Source organism: Scomber japonicus, chromosome 20 (genome assembly GCF_027409825.1).
Source record: "Scomber japonicus isolate fScoJap1 chromosome 20, fScoJap1.pri, whole genome shotgun sequence".
In the NCBI taxonomy this organism is placed as follows: Eukaryota; Metazoa; Chordata; class Actinopteri; order Scombriformes; family Scombridae; genus Scomber; species Scomber japonicus.
This window is the reverse complement of record NC_070597.1, coordinates 1,304,606-1,325,572: the sequence shown is the minus strand read 5'-3', so window position 1 is coordinate 1,325,572 and position 20,967 is coordinate 1,304,606. Positions and strand designations below refer to the sequence as shown.

Here is a 20,967-nt window from a genome sequence, read left to right as displayed (position 1 = left end):
GCAGTACTTTTACTGTAATACTGCATACTACTTTTTTAGAAAATATATAAATGGTTTCACAAACAGGGCTTATATTAAGACAGGAGTAGTCCTCAATTCAAACTAGTTAAGATAGAACATTTAAGTGGCTTTTAATAACGTGACTTGAATTTGGTTTAGTTAGTCTGTGACTATGGAGTCCTGGAGTAAGGTAAGAAAGACTAATGAGAACACCTGGGTTAGGCCTCATTATCTTAAGTAAGAGCACATGCTGTCGGTCTCCTGGAGGTCATAAAAACCCAGAATGGACTAGAAAACACAAATACAGGTGTGAATCTTGAGATCACACAATGGCAGTGGAGATATCCTCCTAATTATCAGTATTTCATATTTCATATATTCATATTTTTATGCTGTGTGTATTGAGTGATATCTAGTTTTATAGACTCTGTGGAAGAACCTTAAACTAAGGACCATAATAATTATTTGTGGTCCTTACAGTGCTGCTACCACCTTTCAGCAGGGGACAAAAAAGATGACCAGCCATGAAAAATGATCCAGATAATTTCATGAGAAGAAAATGAAATATCTGAAGGAAGAACATGAAATGAGAATTCTACTCATTGAATTGGAAATGAAGTTGGAGGATATATGCAAAACAAAATACGGTGATGAGACAATTGTTAATGCTGACCACAATGGACCATCATGTGCGTGAGTATTGTAATCAACACAAACCAGCCTTGCAGTTTCTTCATTTAATTTTGTATACTACTTTAACTGTGTACAACATAAACAGTAGCAAAGCAAAAATAAGCCATATATGAATATGTTGTGGAAATTGTCTGAAAACACTAAACACAAATATGAAATAATACACAAAATACTGCTGGGTTGAAGATTAAACAATTATTATTGTACAATAAGGAGACAGCATTCATACAAGCTCATCTCAACAAGCAAAGATCAAACCTAATCTATTATAGTCTCTGGAGGAACAAAGAAATTATCTGTGATTGGTCAAACATGTCAACCTATATGAGTACAGCCAATGTCCACAAACAAATACATTTTCATATATGCATACTTATTACCCAAAGTCATATCATACAAGGGTCACACATCCCTTGGATATAGGAGATGGGATCTTCAGCCATAAATGTCTACACTCACTTAAACATTCCAAGACCCCAAACCTTTATCTTATCTTAACATCGCTTAAGAACATGATGACCACCAGACCCCTTGATGTAGTTAACATGAGCATTCATCATCATACAGCCTGTCACTCCTGGAAATAGCCCATATTCATAGAATTGCACTTCATAGCTGGCTTGGCCTGCAGCATCAGGAAAACTGATGTAAACGAAGTTGACAAATTGCTCTGCAGACTTTGAACTATTCTGCAAACAGTTGCTTCACTGGAACCACACAAATCACCAGTTTCACAATGAAAAATTAGAGATGCCAAAAACCTCAACGTGATCAGAACTTGGAGAGAAATGGGTGTGGGCCCTCCTCTTTGAGAAAGAGTGGAAAGTCTAGGCTCAAGCATAGAAATTATCTCCATTATTCTTTGTACATACGAAAGCGTTCCAGAAAAGTTATTTCGTCAAAGTAATGCAGTGGATTAATCCTTTCATCATGGATTCATCTGGCTGGCCGCTGTATTGCATGTTGGTCTTTATTTAGATAATCCAAGTAATCCAGATTCTCGCTCACACACTTTGTTAAGCAGAAGTTAAACCTGTCTCCTTAGAGGATTAACTTAGGCTCCAATGCAGTTCTAGACCAGGTATTATCTGCCTTCTTGCAATCGGCTTTGTGTAATGTTGAACAGGTTAAACCTACGCTTATTTTAATATATGTCTGTGCAAGTCCCTTTGAGTTAAGCAAGTTTAAATGAACATTTCAGGCTGGCTTTAGGCTTAAACCTTGTCTGCAAAACTGGTGGTAATGGTCTGTTACAAGTTTAAAATATAAAATAAATTCATTGTCCGTAATGAAATAAAAATGTTGTGATGAGGTACAAAAAGATCATCAGTCATGAGAAAGAATTCATGAGGTAATTATATTGTCAGTAATCTATAAGCTCTGCCAGCATGAAGTCTATTCTTTTGTCTCCACCCACAAACCCAGAGACACACAGCACACCTGCCACACAACATGCCCACTACCTGCTCACACTGGTGAGGTTCAGGCATGAGGAGTGGTTAGGTAGGATTAGGTAGAATCTTTGGGATATAAATACAGCTCAGACACATCAGAGCATACAGACTGAGTGATATCAAGATTTTCTTCACATCACCTCAGCAGAACTCTGACAATGAAGGTAAGTTTGAGACTTTATACACCTGACTAAATTCATGTTGATCAGGCCTTTCAGTTTGTTAGAGGATGTGTTGACCAGGGATCCATAATCATTTCAATTTTGATTTTAAGGACATTTATGAGCAGAAATAGTTGCTTAACGTATGGGTTCACAATTTTGAAAGTGTTTTAAACCAGCAGTCAGGATCCTTCTGTGGAAACATGGATTTAAAAGTTGATGTGAAGCTAATATGAAGCTTCAGCATCCAAATGAGTCAAATCTTCATCTTCTATGTTTCAGCGTTACAGTGTTTTTAGTACCAAAGTCTCTTTGTTACTATACTTCCACCACAGCTCAACAGGAAACACTAAGAGGGAATTTACTGCTAGAAAGACTGTAAATGTGTCAGATATCACTTGATATGACTAACTCAGACTGCTGAAGCTCAATAGAAGCTGATCATCTACTTTAAATGACTGTGACTGTGTGACTCACTGTGATACAGTCCTCCATCACTGAACACTGGAAGCACATTAGAAGGAGATCTTTTAATAGTCAGTATGAACAGGAGGAATGATTACAGAGAGGAAAACCTCTCTCACTGCTCATATGAACTGAACTGTTCTTTAACATCTTCTGTTTCATGTGTGCTGTTGTGTTTCTGTTGCAGCTGGTTTCAGTCTTCTTCCTCCTCCTGGCTCCAGCATTGACCTGCTGCTCAAATCTGGACTGCAGTGACATCCATAACAATGATAAAAGCCGACCCAGTGGAGTGTACACCATCAATCCCATCGGAGCCACGTCTGCTGTCCAGGTACACTTCATCCTCTCTGGGACACAATTAGAAGATGTTGGTTCAAAGATGAGTCCATCACCATGTGAAGACAGTTCAGGTTGATTCTACTAAACCAGCAGATATAACTGGAGGTAGTCCTGTTACTGGTTGGATACACAGACTTTATATAAACTTTGTAGTTCTAACACTTTTAAATGAAGAGCGGTGCCAGTCAGAGTTACGTCTAAAACATAATAACTGTGAAACAGAAAGAAAGTAGCATCGTCAAGCCATACAAGACAATAAGTCAAACAGCAAAAAGCAATAAAATATACGTCACCAAAACCTGCACTGCAAAAACAGATGGACCACAACTCAGTTCAGTTTTCAATAGTTGTATTAAATCAAGCAGGAAAAGAAATGTAGGTGTGTGTGAGTGTTTTCATGTGAAAGAGTCCGAGAGTCTGTTTGAATCAAAACTCATCAGCGTCTATATTCACAGTTCAGTAATCACTGCTACCAAGCAGCATCTTGTGGTCTTATTGATTTTACCAAAGATGAACATTTAACTGCTTTTAATTTGAAACAGATACAGGAAGTGGTGGCATTCGGCCAACCAATGGTATAACTTCATCACTCAGTCAGTTCTTCTGATATTCCAGTGCTTTGCATTGTGGGACACAGTAGGTGAGGTAGACTGGTCAGATGCATACTGGAGAGTATTGTTGGCATTCTGCACATGTTGCTTTTGTTTGCATACTGCATGCTAACAAGCTTTTTGGGCCATTTTGGCTCCACGGGACAAATTTCATACATTTGACTCAGTAATGACACTTCAAATCAAAGCTTGATAGGAATCAAATGGTTTTATCAGCACATGCCTTATTTAATCATTTAGGCAGAGTGAATTTGACATTCCATATGCATTTTTTCTCCATTTAAAAAAACTCATTTTGGTATAACTATCTGAAATCCTTTGTTTAAAAACACATCAACACCAAAGTGTGAGCCTAAGAAATATTAAGAGATTAGTCAAGGAGGGAGGAAATACTACTACTGAGTCCAATAAAGTAAGGATGAGTCTAAACATTGAAAAATTCTAGACTTCAGATCATTTCATCATTGATGAACCTGACAAAGAGGATTATATCATTTTGAAACAGTACTTTACCTTTAAAATCATTAATAGTCTGTTAGTGTCAGCAGACAGAAGTCAACATAAAACTCCTGAAGAAACTGTGACTGGGAAACGGACACATTATTCCTCCTCCTGACACTCTGGAGACGAGCTTTATGTTTTACTATGAGTTGGTTCACTGACGTGGACTTTACGATGCAATCTGATGCTGCTGAAGCTGGTGTATCTCTCCTCCACTGAACATCAACACTGGAGGCTCTGAGACACACTAATAGATTTCCTGGAGGTTGCATCTTATTAAAAGTAATATTTTTTAAATGACCACCAGCACACTTATTAGAGGTCCTGAATTTAGAGATTGAGACCAGAATGACTCGTTGAAAACAATGACTGACTCAGTATTTCTAGAGAGAAGTTGAGACTTGTTGAATAGGAGTCAGTTCTAGCAGCTGTCAGTGACACTTTAAGGTGCTTCAGACTCAAGACGTGGCAGCTGCTGATTGGTTGAATATAGTTTTAGTAAAGGATCATATTTACTAATGAGTGTGTTTGTGTGTAGGTGTACTGTGACATGGACTCAGATGAGGGAGGATGGACGGTGAGTTTTTGAACAGAAGTCATCAAGTCACAGCTGAGTGGTTTTCAGTATGAACACTTCCTGTTTGACCGTCATAATAACCCCCAGGTGTTCCAGAGGAGGATGGACGGCTCGGTGAACTTCTACAGGCCCTGGGATCACTACAGGATGGGCTTTGGTAACGCTGCTGGAGAGTACTGGCTGGGTGAGAACAGTCATGTGACTTCATGAAACTCTCTGTTCATTAAAACAAACAAACTCTGACGTGACTTCATGTTTGTGTGTTTTCAGGCCTGGAGAATCTCTTCCATCTGACTCAGAGCAGAAACATCGAGCTGCTGGTCGACATAGAGGACTTCAGTGGGAACAAAGCGTTTGCTCGTTACTCCTCGTTCTCCATCGACTCAGAGTCCCAAGGATACAAACTGCATGTGTCTGGATTCACTGATGGAGGAGCAGGTCAGTTACTGTTAGCAGTTAGTACTTCTGTTTGTCTGATGTTTGGTTTCCACATGGAGACACTGAGGATTTCTGTCCTTATATTGGATTATTTGTGTGATTCCTTCAGCGAAAGACAGATTCACAAAGATTTTCAGCTCAGTAACAACAAATCTGTGTTCTGCTCATGTTTTATTAATTACATGAAGCTTTGGTTTTTATAAACACATTTAAAGGAAAAATGTAAATGAGCCCCAGCAGGTTTCAGGTGTTTTTATCCCTTCAACCTTTTACAGTTCTTGTCTACATGACATACTGCATGTTGTTATGTTACAGTAGCAGCAGCAGATGCAGTACTAGTAGTACTGGAAGTATTTGTACAAGTGGTGGCCATAGCAGTAGTACTGTATTAGTAGTGACAGTTGTAGTGTTAATAGTTATATAACATTATATAATATGGTGTCATTAGCAGCAGTGTTGTGATCATACACTTGTTGTTTTCTTGTGTTTCTGTAGGAGACGCCATGAATTATCACAATGGACACAAGTTCACCACCTTCGACAAAGACCATGACTCCAGCAGCGGTAACTGTGCCAGAAAATATCTGGGGGCGTTCTGGTACAACGAATGTCACCGAACAAACCCCAATGGCATTTATCGCTGGGGGGCCGATGGCACTGTCTCTGGTGTTGGAGTGGCATGGTCCCTGTGGAAGGGTCATAACTACTCCCTGAAGGCCATCAGCATGAAGATTCGTCCTGTGCAGTAATTCTCCAGAACGAACAAACAGAATATCTGTTGATCTCTTTCTTTCTTTCTCTCTGATCTAATCTGTAACCTCACATATTAATCAAATAAATATTTCCAGCATCAATAAAAGTCAGAGTGAAGTGTGTGTGTGAGCAGCTGCTGGGTTTAAAGTCAAACAGCTGTTGGTGTAGAGAAATGATTGGACAGGTGGGGAACTTAGTGAAGGATCCAGAGGAACAAATACAGAGCAGCTTACATCAGAAACATCACATGAGATCACTGAAGTGATGAAAAACCAAATGACAGATGGAGTTGACTTGTATTGGAGCTCACAGACTTATATACAGTCTATGACAGCAGCTTGAACTCTGCTGTAATGAACACGTTCCGCCACTAGATGTCTCTGTTGTCTATTAGTTCCATCTAGTTGTATCCACAGACTGACTGGCTGTGTTAGAAACCAAATACTACATACTTCCATCCTACACACAGCGACCAGATAGTAAGCAGACCGTTTACACTGTAGTAAACTACACGATAACCCACAATGCATTTGGTTCCTACCCGAGCTGAAATCAGCAGGCTGAAGCTGATTTCATTTTATCTCTAACTCTGTAAATATACCACTTTATCCACATTTCTAACCTTTTTAGGAAGAAAGTAAAGTATCCCTTTAGATCCACAATGTGGCGCTAATTTGTCCAAATAACACCTGTTTAAAGTTTTGTTCCTAGGAATTCGGAGCCACTCAAGTTAGCCGTAGCGAGTAACGCACTTCCGGTCATTTTCACAAAATAAAACACCCGTTGCCTTTTATTATTAAGAAAACCATAACGATAGAATTGGTGCTTTTATTTTGAAAAGAGGAAGCGAACATACCCTCGCTGCAGCTAATTTGAAACCACCGAGGTGGTGACCTGTGACGTTTGTATTTTGGGTTTTTTTCAGAAGTTGTGTTGCATCTTGGGTAATGTGAGTGTGAGTAGTCAGCTCTTGATGCATACTCTGCATTTCTGGAGAATCTAGTAAACCATCCAGGAACTTCTCACATACTCTAAATCACATACTACGCAGTTAAACACACTACATACTTCAAATGACGTCAGAGTTAGTAGAGTAGTAGGAAAGGATGCGGTTTTGAACAGACCCGTATCTGAGCTGAAAACTCTTCATTTGGACATCATGTATTTTAATCCCTTTAGTCTTTAAGCATGTTATCTGTACAGAGGTCCAGATTAAATTAAGTTCACAGCCAGAAGTCAGTAAAGTGCGTTGGAGTATATGATAATATTTGCACTTCAATATTCTCATTGTTTCCAGTCCTTCCTGTTTATTCGTACAGTGTTTACTCTGTATGAGAATTAAATCAACTGAGAGTTTAATTGTCCGACTGACAGGAGGACTCAAATGCAATACTCAACTCTCTGTTCAAAATCCAAAGATTTGAATGAAAGCAGGTATGGTAAGGGGAACAATAGTCAAAAAACTAAATGGGGTTGAATACACAAGGACAAGGTTGTGACGCTCACTGGAACAGATGGCATGAACTAGCAAAGACTGTCACAGTCTGCTCTACTCTTCTCCTGCTGCTGGTAAATTTGCATTCAGCACATTCCTGTTCCACTCGTGCTAATCAGCCACACCCACCTCATCAGTTAACTCTGTTCACCTGGACTCTCAGCTGCAACCCATTTGTAATCTAGCCACTATATATACTCCTGTTGTTTATTCACTCTTTGCCAGATTGTCTTCGTCTACATGTCAGACCTTCCAGCACTCATTTACGACCTGTTTTTCTAGTTTCGACCATGCTTGCTTTTGACCTCCTTGTGTCTACCCCGGTGAATACACCAGCCTTCTGTCCCTGACCTCGAGTATCGCCTGCTCCTATCTGCCTGTGGCGTCCCCTAGCTTCAGTCCTGTCAGGAGACTTCCACCTGGTCAACCTCATGTCCATGAGTGTTCCTGCCATTGCTTTACCTTCTGCTAACTCTGGCTTCAGTGACCCTGAGACCCTGAACCCATCCTGCTAGATACCTGTTCTGTTACCGTGTGGACTATAATAAAGGTCCATTTGAAACTGCTCCCTGGTTTTGTGCTGTAATTGGGTCCTACCACTTCCACACGTGTGACAAAACAAAGGGGAGCACACAGACTAAATGCACAAGTGAAGGAGGGATAATTCGACACAGGGGACAATAATCAGGGCAGGGTAAGTAATCACACACGGACAGGAAGTGAAGCTCTGAAACAAGACCCAAAAGGTGATTACAAAATGAAACGGGGAATAAATGTACAAACTAGATATTACAGCACTGACGTTAAACTTGTAAATCCTGAACTAGTACATTGACCGGTGTTGGCTCGTCCAGTATTCATCAACATACTGGACAGCTTAGGATAGTTTCCATCACACTCATGACAACATAACTTTTGGGGCTTTTCTATTATACAGCTCTCTAGCACTACTCTGCTCATGTTGAGGTACTATGAAGTAATGGAAAACAACGTGCCTGGTACCAAAACCGAGTCGAGTAGTGCTAGAATTGTATAATGGGAACACCCCAATAGTTGTAGTAGTCACCTTGTATTGTTTCATCACCTATGCTCATTCTACATTGTTATAGAAACACATACCCATCACAGCTTATCTTAGCAGCATTCACTTCTGCTCTAAACTCATCACCAGCAGTCCAGGCCTTGCCTCAAGCTATAATCAGTGCTAATCTGTCTATGTACATTCATACCATCAGCTCTAGATACAGTCATGTCGCTCAAACTCCACTTCCACCACGTACTCTCCTTATCCAGTATATCTCATACCCATTACTGCAGACACTCTTTAAGGATTGGAGCTGCCACTTCAGCCTGCTGTAATGGTCCAGAACATTTCATACAAGTTATGGGTCAGTGGTCCTCTCAAACACACCATCACCTCTGTTCAGATCTCAACCTCAGATCTTTTCAAGCTCAGTGTTTTAAGATACTGGCAACCATTGTATTTTAGATTTGGCTTTCTGTGGTATAATGGTTTTGATGGAAATATGGATCAACTTTTACTCCAATGTGAATTCAGTGTTAAAGAAATATAATGGTTAGAAATTTGGCAGTCTCAGCATAAAAAGGGCTCTTTATTGATCACAAAGAGCAACCAATCAGAAAGTGGTAATTTGCTACCAAACAAGAAGTTTTCTTTTTAATTGTTTGAATGTAACAATACTGAAGAAAAGCCTGAAGCAACTGGAAAAATACAAAGATCATCATCCTCAACCTGATGAGATAAGATGATCCTTTATAAGTCCAACAAGGCGGAAATTTACAGCATCGAAGAAGCAAAGTGCTAAAGATCATCAATTAAAAAAAGAATAAGTAAGCAATCTGAACAATAGGCAATAAAAAAAAACAGTGGGACAGGTGTTTCAATTATCTTTCTTATAACTGAGCACTTTATTTCCTTGTTGGAATAAAAGAAACAACACATCATACTTTATGATCCAACTGATAAACATTTATATTGTTTAATATTTGACTTTTGGTCCATGTTAAAGATGTTTAAAGACAATTGTGATTGTCACTCAGCAGACCTTATAAACCTCCGGCTGTGAGTAACTTGTTCATTCGTCTCCTGGTTGGTTTCCTGGTTGAAGCTGCAGATTAATTTCACCCTCACTCATCGGCTTGATTCAGATTATTTTCAGCATCTAAAGGTAACGTAACCAACAGTTTTCATCATGTTTGTGTCTATGTGTGTTTAAATGATCTGATAACAGTAGAGATGGTAGTTATAGTCATGTGTTATGTTACTTTGTTGACTGATTTGGTGAATGAAGGAAATAGAAAAGAAAGAAATATGAGCAGTATTTATCAATATTTTGATCAGTTGAAAGCAACAAAATGTCAGTAAATGAATAATATTCCTGACGTTACAATACTGAGTGAAGTTTTAGTTATAAGTTTACAGGAATTTGCCAAATTTTAATACACAAACTAATGAAGCAGAGGACAGAAGCTAACACCAACTTACATGACAGCAACATGTGTTAGACACTTAGCAGCATGTCTACACGAGGTGTTCAGGTTGCAGGAATTTGTGCTCTCAAATAGTTTTATGACTATTTGAATGATTCATTATAATTGTGTACAACTCCAACATTAAATTATTTATCCAGAAACATTACTGATATTAGAGTAGGTATAATAAGGAGACTGTTCAATGCTGTCCACACAAGAGTTCAATTTGAATTATGATTGTTATTAATCTTAATTATAAATTGGAGAGGGTGTAAAGTCTTTCAAGGTTTAGTGACAGAGATGCAAGTACAAGGAAACACCAACAAGTCCACTTTAGATAAACATTTATAACTAATACTACAGCTCCAAGTTACAAATACTACAACACTTAACAAAAAGGACACACCAGAGTAACTGGTACACAAGGTTATGGTTAGTGAATGATTCACATGCATGATGCAGTTATCAGTTGTGTCGTTGTAGAGACCTGAGAAACAGATGAGATGTAGGTGGATGTCGGGTTTTCAGGCCCAATAAAGTCATGTTAACAGGGACACACACATTAAAGGACATCATGTTTTCACTTATCAGTGTGAAGCAGCAGCTGTTCAGTCATTTATTAATATTTGTGATATTAATACAGTTCAGACACATCAGAGCATCCAGACTGACTGACATCAAGATTTTCATCAGATCCTCTCAGCAGAACTCTGATGATGAAGGTAAGTTTGTGACTTTATACACCTTTGAAATTTCACTCTGTGATTCTGTTTAAAAATCCCAAATTACAGTCAGCTGTTTTAACAAGGTTGGAAGTGAATCTTCTCTGAGTCTAGTTTTATTTTATTTTGTGTGTGCTGCTGTGTTTCTGTTGCAGCTGGTTTCAGTCTTCCTCCTCCTCCTGGCTCCAGTGTTGACCTGCTGCTTACCTCTCGTCCTCCCGCTGGACTGCAATGACATCCATAACAATGACAACAGCCAACTCAGTGGAGTGTACACCATCTATCCCATCGGATCCACGTCTGCTGTCCAGGTACACTTCATCCTCTCTGGGACACAGTTAGATGTTGGTTCAAAGATGAGTCCATCACCATGTGAAGACAGTTCAGGTTGATTCTACTAAACCAGCAGATATAACTGGAGGCTCTTCTGTAATGAACAGGTTCTACCACTAGATGTCTCTGTTGTCTATTAGTTCCATCTAGTTGTATCCACAGACTGACTGTATGTCTGAGCTTTCAGCAGGACACAAACTACACATGAACCCTCACACTGTCACACAGTGGTGGAAAGTTACTCAGTACATTTACTCAAGTACTTTACTTAAGTACAATTTAGAGGTACTAGTACTTTACTGTAGTACATTTTGAGGTACTAGTACTTTACTGTACTATTTCCATCTGATGCTACTTCCTACATCTCAGAGGGAAATATTGTACTTTCTACTCCACTACATTTATTTGACACCGTTAGTATTTGTTAGATGAAAATTTGACACAATGGATAATATAACAAGATTTTGAATCTGTTGTTTTCTAACATGGTGTGTCTCCCTTTTGTTGTGGCCACTTGAGTCAGGTCATAACAAGCCAGTGTTTGGTTTGTCTGTTCTGGGCTTCTGTAGAAACATGGTAGGCTCTGTGGAAGAGGACCTCTGTAGATATAGAGGTTCATTCTATGCTAACATCACAACAATTCTTATTTTCAGGTTTTAATACACTAATAAAAACATAATTATAAATATTATAATCAATGTCTGACAATACGTCCCATTAATCTTACACACTGGTCCTTTAACGGGGCAATAATTTCTAAAATGACCACCAGCACACTTATTAGAGGGCCTGAATTTAGAGATTGAGACCAGAATGACTCGTTGAAAACAATGACTGACTCAGTATTTCTAGAGAGAAGTTGAGACTTGTTGAATAGGAGTCAGTTGGAGCAGCTAGCAGCTGTCAGTGACACTTTAAGGGGCTTCAGACTCAAGACGTGGCAGCTGCTGATTGGTTGAATATAGTTTTAGTAAAGGATCATATTTACTAATGAGTGTGTTTGTGTGTAGGTGTACTGTGACATGGACTCAGATGGAGGAGGCTGGACGGTGAGTTTTTTGAACAGAAGTCATCAAGTCACAGCTGAGTGGTTTTCAGTATGAACACTTCCTGTTTGACCGTCATAATAACCCCCAGGTGTTCCAGAGGAGGATGGACGGCTCGGTGAACTTCTACAGGCCCTGGGATCACTACAAGAAGGGCTTTGGTAGCGCTGCTGGAGAGTACTGGCTGGGTGAGAACAGTCATGTGACTTCATGAAACTCTCTGTTCATTAAAACAAACAAACTCTGACGTGACTTCATGTTTGTGTGTTTTCAGGCCTGGAGAGTCTCTTCCATCTGACTCTGAGGAAAAAGTTTGAGCTGCTGGTCGACATGGAGGACTTCAGTGGGAACAAAGTGTTTGCTCGTTACTCCTCGTTCTCCATCGACCCAGAGTCCCACGGATACAGACTGCATGTGTCTGGATTCACTGATGGAGGAGCAGGTCAGTTACTGTTAGCAGTTAGTACTTCTGTTTGTCTGATGTTTGGTTTCCACATGGAGACACTGAGGATTTCTGTCCTTATATTGGATTATTTGTGTGATTCCTTCAGCTAAAGACAGATTCACAAAGATTTTCAACTCAGTAACAACAAATCTGTGTTCTGCTCATGTTTTATTAATTACATGAAGCTTTGGTTTTTATAAACACATTTAAAGGAAACATGTAAATGAGCCCCAGCAGGTTTCAGGTGTTTTTATCCCTTCAACCTTTTACAGTTCTTGTCTACATGACATACTGCATGTTGTTATGTTACAGCAGCAGCAGATGCAGTACTAGTAGTACTGGAGGTATTTGTACAAGTGGTGGCCATAGCAGTAGTACTGTATTAGTAGTGACAGTTGTAGTGTTAATAGTTATATAACATTATATAATATGGTGTCATTAGCAGCAGTGTTGTGATCATACACTTGTTGTTTTCTTGTGTTTCTGTAGGAGACGCCCTGAATCATCACAACGGACAGAAGTTCTCCACCTTCGACAAAGACCAGGACTCCAATGGCGGTAACTGTGCAAGACTGCTCCTGGGGGCGTTCTGGTACGGTAACTGTCACAATACAAACCCTAACGGCGTTTATCGCTGGGGGGCTGATGCCACTATCCATGCTGTAGGAGTGTCATGGTACCACTGGAAGGGTTTTGAATACTCCCTGAAGACCATTAGCATGAAGATTCGTCCTGTGCAGTAATTCTCCAGAACGAACAAACAGAATATCTGTTGATCTCTTTCTTTCTTTCTCTCTGATCTAATCTGTAACCTCACATATTAATCAAATAAAGATTTCCAGCATCAATAAAAGTCAGAGTGAAGTGTGTGTATAAGAGCAGTTGCTGGGTGTAAAGTCTAACAGCTGTTAGTGTAGAGAAATGATTGGACAGGTGGGGAACTTAGTGGAGGATCCAGAGGAACAAATACAGAGCAGCTTACATCAGAAACATCACATGAGATCACTGAAGTGATGAAGAACCAAATGACAGATGGAGTTGACTTGAATTGGAGCTCACAGCAGCTTGAACTCTGTTGTAATGAACACGTTCCGCCACTAGATGTCTCTGTTGTCTATTAGTTCCATCTAGTTGTATCCACAGACTGACTGGCTGTGTTAGAAACCAAATACTACATACTTCCATCCTACACACAGCGACCAGATAGTAAGCAGACCGTTTACACTGTAGTAAACTACACGATAACCCACAATGCATTTGGTTCCTACCCGAGCTGAAAACATCAGACTGAAGCTGATTTCATTTTATCTCTAACTCTGTAAATATAACACTTTATCCACATTTCTAACCTTTTTTAGGAAGAAAGTAAAGTATCCCTTTAGATCCACAATGTGGCGCTAATTTGTCCAAATAACACCTGTTTAAAGTTTTGTTCCTACGAATTCGGAGCCACTCAAGTTAGCCGTAGCGAGTAACGCACTTCCTGTCATTTTCAGAAGTTGTGTTGCATCTTGGGTAATTTGAGTGTGAGTAGTCATCTCTTGATGCATACTCTGCATTTCTGGAGAATCTAATAAACCATCCAGGAACTTCTCACATACTCTGAATCACATACTACGCAGTTAAACACACTACATACTTCACATGATGTCAGAGTTAGTAGAGTAGTAGGAAAGGATGCGGTTTTGAACAGACCCGTATCTGAGCTGAAAACTCTTCATTTGGACATCATGAATTTTAATCCCTTTAATCTTTAAGCATGTTATCTGTACAGAGGTCCAGATTAAATTAAGTTCACAGCCAGAAGTCAGTAAGGTGCTTTGGAGTATATGATAATATTTGCACTTCAATATTCTCATTGTTTCCAGTCCTTCCTGTTTATTCGTACAGTGTTTACTCTGTATGAGAATTAAATCAACTGAGAGTTTAATTGTCCGACTGACAGGAGAACTCAAATGCAATACTCAACTCTCTGTTCAAAATCCAAAGATTTGAATGAAAGCAGGTATGGTAAGGGGAACAATAGTCAAAAAACAAATGGGGTTGAATACACAAGGACAAGGTTGTGACGCTCACTGGAACAGATGGCATGAACTAGCAAAGACTGTCACAGTCTGCTCTACTCTTCTCCTGCTGCTGGTAAATTTGCATTCAGCACATTCCTGTTCCACTCCTGCTAATCAGCCACACCCACCTCATCAGTTAACTCTGTTCACCTGGACTCTCAGCTGCAACCCATTTGTAATCTAGCCACTATATATACTCCTGTTGTTTATTCACTCTTTGCCAGATTGTCTTCGTCTACATGGCAGACCTTCCAGCACTCATTTACGGCCTGTTTTCCTGGTTTCGACCCTGCTTGCTTTTGACCTCCTTGTGTCTACCCCGGTGAACACACCAGCCTTCTGTCCCTGACCTCGAGTATCGCCTGTTCCTATCTACCCCTAGCTTCCGTCCTGTCAGGAGACTTCCGCCTGGTCAACCTCATGTCCATGGGTGTTCCTGCCATTGCTTTACCAGCTGCTAACTCTGTCTACGGTGACCCTGAGACCTTGAACCCATCCTGCCAGATACCTGTTCTGTTACCGTGTGGACTATAATAAAGGTCCATTTGAAACTGCTCCCTGGTTTTGTGCTGTAATTGGGTCCTACTATTTCCACACATGTGACAAAGACAAAGGGGAGCCCACAGACTAAATGCACAAGTGAAGGAGGGATAATTCAACACAGGGGACAACAATCAGAGCAGGGTAAGTAATCGCACACAAGGACAGGAAGTGAAGCTCTGAAACAAGACCCAAAAGGTGATGAAAATGAAACATGAAATAAATGTACAAACTAGATATTACAGCACTGACGTTAAACTTGTAAATCCTGAACTAGTACATTGACGGGTGTTGGCTCGTCCAGTATTCATCAACAACTCATCATACTGGACAGCTTAAGAAAGTTTCCATCACACTCATGACAACATAACTTTTGGGGCTTTTCCATTATACAGCTCTCTAGCACTACTCTGCTCATGTTGAGGTACTATGAAGTAATGGAAAACAACGTGCCTGGTACCAAAACCGAGTCGAGTAGTACTAGAATTGTATAATGGGAACACCCCAATAGTTGTAGTAGTCACCTTGTATTGTTTCATCACCTATGCTCATTCTACATTGTTATAGAAACACATACCCATCACAGCTTATTTTAGCAGCATTCACTTCTGCTCTAAACTCATCACCAGCCGTCCAGGCCTCGCCTCAAGCTATAATCAGTGCTAATCTGTCTATGTACATTCATACCATCAGCTCTAGATACAGTCATGTCGCTCAAACTCCACTTCCACCACGTACTCTCCTTATCCAGTATATCTCATACCCATTACTGCAGACACTCTTTAAGGATTGGAGCTGCCACTTCAGCCTGCTGTAATGGTCCAGAACATTTCATACAAGTTATGGGTCAGTGGTCCTCTCAAACACACATCACCTCTGTTCAGATCTCAACCTCAGATCTATTCAAGCTCAGTGTTTTAAGATACTGGAAACCATTGTATTTTAGATTTGGCTTTCTGTGGCATAATGGTTTTGATGGAAATATGGATCAACTTTTATTCCAATGTGAATTCAGTGTTAAAGAAATATAATGGTTAGAAATTTGTCTCAGCATAATAAGGGCTCTTTATTGATCACAAAGAGCAGCCAATCAGAAAGCGGTAATTTGCTACCAAACAAGAAGTTTTCTTTTTAATTGTTTGAATGTAACAATACTGAAGAAAAGCCTGGAAAAATACAAAGATCATCATACACAGTCAGACTGTAGCCACTAACCTGATGAGATAAGATGATCCTTTATAAGTCCAACAAGGTGGAAATTTACAGCATCATAGCAGCAGAGTGCTAAAGAGCATCAATAAAAATAGAACAATAAGTAATAAGTTAGCAATCTGAACAATAGGCAATAAAAAAATGAAGTGGGACGGGTGTTCTTTCAACTATATCTTTATCTAATAACTGAGCACTTTTTTTTTTTTTTTGTTGGAACAAAAGAAACAACACATCATACTTTATGATCCAACTGATAAATATTTATACTGCTTATTAATATTTGACTTTTGGTCCATGTTAAAGATGTTTAAAGACAATTGTGTTTGTGACTCAGCAGACCTTATAAACCTCCGGCTGTGAGTAACTTGTTCATTCGTCTCCTGGTTGGTTTCCTGGTTGAAGCTGCAGATTAATTTCACCCTCACTCATCGGCTTGATTCAGATTATTTTCAGCATCTAAAGGTAACGTAACCAACAGTTTTCATCATGTTTGTGTCTATGTGTGTTTAAATGATCTGATAACAGTAGAGATGGTAGTTATAGTGATGTGTTATGTTACTTTGTTGACTGATTTTGTGAATGAAGGAAATAGAAAAGAAAGAAATATGAGCAGTATTTATCAATATTTTTATCAGTTGAAAGCAACAAAATGTCAGTAAATGAATAATATTCCTGACGTTACAATTCTGAGTGAAGTTTACAGGAATTTGTCAAATTTTATTACACAAACTAATGAAGCAGAGGACAGAGAAGCTAACACCAACTTACATGACAGCAACATGTGTTAGACACTTAGCAGCATGTCTACACGAGGTGTTCAGGTTGTAAGAATTTGTGCTCTCAAATAGTTTTATGACTATTTGAATGATTCATTATAATTGTGTACAACTCCAACATTACATTATTTATCCAGAAACATTACTCATATTAGAGTAGGTATAATAAGGAGACAGTGTTCAATGCTGTCCACACAAGAGTTCAATTTGAATTATGATTGTTATTAATCTTAATTATAAATTGGAGAGGGTGTAAAGTCTTTCAAGGTTTAGTGACAGAGATGCAAGAACAAGGAAACACCAACAAGTCCACTTTAGATAAACATTTATAACTAATACTACAGCTCCAAGTTACAAATACTACAACATTTTACAAACAGGACACACCACAGTAACTGGTACACAAGGTTATGGTTAGTGAATGATTCACATGCATGATGCAGTTATCAGTTGTGTCGTTGTAGAGACCTGAGAAACAGATGAGATGTAGGTGGATGTCGGGTTTTCAGGCCCAATAAAGTCATGTTAACAGGAACACACACATTAAAGGACATCATGTTTTCACTTATTTAGAATATAGTTTTATCAGTGTGAAGCAGCAGCTGTTCAGTCATTTATTAATATTTGTGATATTAATACAGTTCAGACACATCAGAGCATCCAGACTGACTGACATCAAGATTTTCATCAGATCCTCTCAGCAGAACTCTGATGATGAAGGTAAGTTTGTGACTTTATACACTTTTGAAATTTCACTCTGTGATTCTGTTTAAAAATCCCAAAATACAGTCAGCTGTTTTAAGAAGGTTGGAAGTGAATCTTCTCTGAGTTTAGTTTTAGTTCATTTTGTGTGTGCTGCTGTGTTTCTGTTGCAGCTGGTTTCAGTCTTCCTCCTCCTCCTGGCTCCAGTGTTGACCTGCTGCTTACCTCTCGTCCTCCCGCTGGACTGCAGTGACATCCATAACAATGACAACAGCCAACTCAGTGGAGTGTACACCATCTATCCCATCGGAGCCACGTCTGCTGTCCAGGTACACTTCATCCTCTCTGGGACACAGTTAGAAGATGTTGGTTCAAAGATGAGTCCATCACCATGTGAAGACAGTTCAGGTTGATTCTACTAAACCAGCAGATATAACTGGAGGCTCTGTTGAAATGAACACGTTCCACCACTAGATGTCTCTGTTGTCTATTAGTTCCATCTTGTTGTATCCACAGACTGACTGTATGTCTGAGCTTTCAGCAGGACACAAACTACACATGAACCCTCACACTGTCACACAGTGGTGGAAAGTTACTCAGTACATTTATTCAAGTACTGTACTTAAGTAGAATTTAGAGGTAGTATTTACTGTAGTATACTGTAGTATTTCCATCTGATGCTACTTCCTACATCTCAGAGGGAAATATTGTTCTTTCTACTCCACTACATTTATTTGGGTTAGGGTTTCAGATGAAGATTTGACACAATGGGTAATAAGATTTTGAATCTGTCGTTTTTTAACATAGTGTGTCTCCCTTTTGTTGTGGCCACTTGAGTCAGGTCAAAACAAGCCAGTGTTTGGTTTGTCTGTTCTGGGCTTCTGTAGAAACATGGTAGGCTCTGTGGAAGAGGACCTCTGTAGATATAGAGGTTCATTCTATGCTAACATCACAACAATTCTTATTTTCAGGTTTTAATACATTAATAAAAACATAATTATGAATATTATATTAAATGTCCCCTTAATCTTACACACTGGTCCTCTAATGGGGCGATAATTTCCAAAATGACCACCAGCACACTTATTAGAGGGCCTGAATTTAGAGATTGAGACCAGAATGACTCGTTGTAAACAATGACTGACTCAGTATTTCTAGAGAGAAGTTGAGACTTGTTGAATGGGAGTCAGTTGGAGCAGCTAGCAGCTGTCAGTGACACTTTAAGGTGCTTCAGACTCAAGACGTGGCAGCTGCTGATTGGTTGAATATAGTTTTAGTAAAGGATCATATTTACTAATCAGTGTGTTTGTGTGTAGGTGTACTGTGACATGGACTCAGATGGAGGAGGCTGGACGGTGAGTTTTTGAACAGAGGTCATCAAGTCACAGCTGAGTGGTTTTCAGTATGAACACTTCCTGTTTGACCGTCATAATAACCCCCAGGTGTTCCAGAGGAGGATGGACGGCTCTGTGAACTTCTACAGGCCCTGGGATCACTACAAGAAGGGCTTTGGTAGCGCTGCTGGAGAGTACTGGCTGGGTGAGAACAGTCATGTGACTTCATGAAACTCTCTGTTCATTAAAACAAACAAACTCTGACGTGACTTCATGTTTGTGTGTTTTCAGGCCTGGAGAGTCTCTTCCATCTGACTCTGAGGAAAAAGGTCGAGCTTCGTGTCGACATGGAGGACTTCAGTGGGAACAAAGTGTTTGCTCGTTACTCCTCGTTCTCCATCGACCCAGAGTCCCACGGATACAGACTGCATGTGTCTGGATTCACTAATGGAGGAGCAGGTCAGTTACTGTTAGCAGTTAGTACTTCTGTTTGTCTGATGTTTGGTTTCCACATGGAGACACTGAGGATTTCTGTCCTTATATTGGATTATTTGTGTGATTCCTTCAGCTAAAGACAGATTCACAAAGATTTTCAACTCAGTAACAACAAATCTGTGTTCTGCTCATGTTTTATTAATTACATGAAGCTTTTGTTTTTATAAACACATGTAAAGGAAACATGTAAATGAGCCCCAGCAGGTTTCAGGTGTTTTTATTCCTTCAACCTTTTACAGTTCTTGTCTACATGACATACTGCATGTTGTTATGTTACAGTAGCAGCAGCAGATGCAGTACTAGTAGTACTGGAAGTATTTGTACAAGTGGTGGCCATAGCAGTAGTACTGTATTAGTAGTGACAGTTGTAGTGTTAATAGTTATATAATATTATATAATATGGTGTCATTAGCAGCAGTGTTGTGATCATACACTTGTTGTTTTCTTGTGTTTCTGTAGGAGACGCCCTGAGTTATCACAACGGACAGAAGTTCACCACCTTCGACAAAGAACATGACACCTACAGCAGCGCTAACTGTGCCAGATTCAGGCTGGGGGCGTTCTGGTACAAAGGCTGTCACTATGCAAACCCCAACGGGGTTTATCGCTGGGGGGATGATGGCACTGTCAATTCTGTAGGAGTGGAGTGGGTCCAATGGAAGGGCAGGAACTACTCCCTGAAGACCATCAGCATGAAGATTCGTCCTGTGCAGTAATTCTCCAGAACAAACAGAATATCTGTTCTCTTTCTTTCTTTCTCTCTGATCTAATCTGTAACCTCACATATTAATCTAATAAAGATGGCTTGTATTGGAGCTCACAGCAGCTTGAATTCTGTTGTAATGAACACGTTCCACCACTAGATGTCTCTGTTGTCTATTAGTTCCATCTAGTTGTATCCACAGACTGACTGACTGTATGTCTGAGCTGAAAACTGTTCATTTGGACATCATGTATTTTAATCCCTTTAGTCTTTAAGCATGTTATCTGTACAGAGGTCCAGATTAAATTAAGTTCACAGCCAGAAGTCAGTAAGGTGCGTTGGAGTATATGATAATATTTGCACTTCAGTATTTTCATTGTTTTCAGTCCTTCCTGTTTATTCATACAGTATTTACTCTGTATGAGAATTAAATAAACTGAGAGTTTAATTGTGCGACTGACATGAGGAGCTATGAGGATAAATGTGAGGAATACTTTTAAAATCTGAACAGACATGAAACACATATAGATATCATTCAATGTGACTTACACTTCCTGAGTATACCATTATCTCTGCTGTCCATCTTAAATCTAAACACTCGGACAACAGAAGC

The 20,967-nt window shown here is 39.5% G+C and overlaps 2 protein-coding genes across 2 annotated transcripts; both read left to right on the top strand.

The window, feature by feature from the left end:
- Positions 1-3,076: 3,076 nt before the first annotated feature.
- LOC128381614 (microfibril-associated glycoprotein 4-like) lies at positions 3,077-13,379 on the top strand. Its single transcript, XM_053341661.1, has 5 exons — positions 3,077-3,104; positions 12,046-12,084; positions 12,173-12,269; positions 12,356-12,523; positions 13,016-13,379. Exons 2-5 carry the CDS (start codon positions 12,058-12,060, stop codon positions 13,267-13,269), a joined length of 546 nt encoding a protein of 181 aa, XP_053197636.1. The 5' UTR covers positions 3,077-3,104; positions 12,046-12,057; the 3' UTR covers positions 13,270-13,379.
- Positions 13,380-17,805: 4,426 nt separating this feature from the next.
- Positions 17,806-20,367, top strand: LOC128381610 (microfibril-associated glycoprotein 4-like). Its single transcript, XM_053341656.1, has 6 exons — positions 17,806-17,840; positions 17,996-18,151; positions 19,139-19,177; positions 19,265-19,361; positions 19,448-19,615; positions 20,111-20,367. Exons 1-6 carry the CDS (start codon positions 17,832-17,834, stop codon positions 20,365-20,367), a joined length of 726 nt encoding a protein of 241 aa, XP_053197631.1. The 5' UTR covers positions 17,806-17,831.
- Positions 20,368-20,967: the final 600 nt, after the last annotated feature.

Excerpts from the sequence above, each read along its gene's own strand:
- LOC128381610 (XM_053341656.1), top strand. Across the intron at positions 18,152-19,138 it reads GAGCCACGTCTGCTGTCCAG|GTGTACTGTGACATGGACTC; the intron begins GTACACTTCATC and ends GTTTGTGTGTAG. Across the intron at positions 19,616-20,110 it reads ATTCACTAATGGAGGAGCAG|GAGACGCCCTGAGTTATCAC; the intron begins GTCAGTTACTGT and ends GTGTTTCTGTAG.
- LOC128381614 (XM_053341661.1), top strand. The coding sequence starts at position 12,058 with ATGGACTCAGATGGAGGAGGCTGGACG. Across the intron at positions 12,085-12,172 it reads CAGATGGAGGAGGCTGGACG|GTGTTCCAGAGGAGGATGGA; the intron begins GTGAGTTTTTTG and ends AATAACCCCCAG. Across the intron at positions 12,270-12,355 it reads TGCTGGAGAGTACTGGCTGG|GCCTGGAGAGTCTCTTCCAT; the intron begins GTGAGAACAGTC and ends GTGTGTTTTCAG.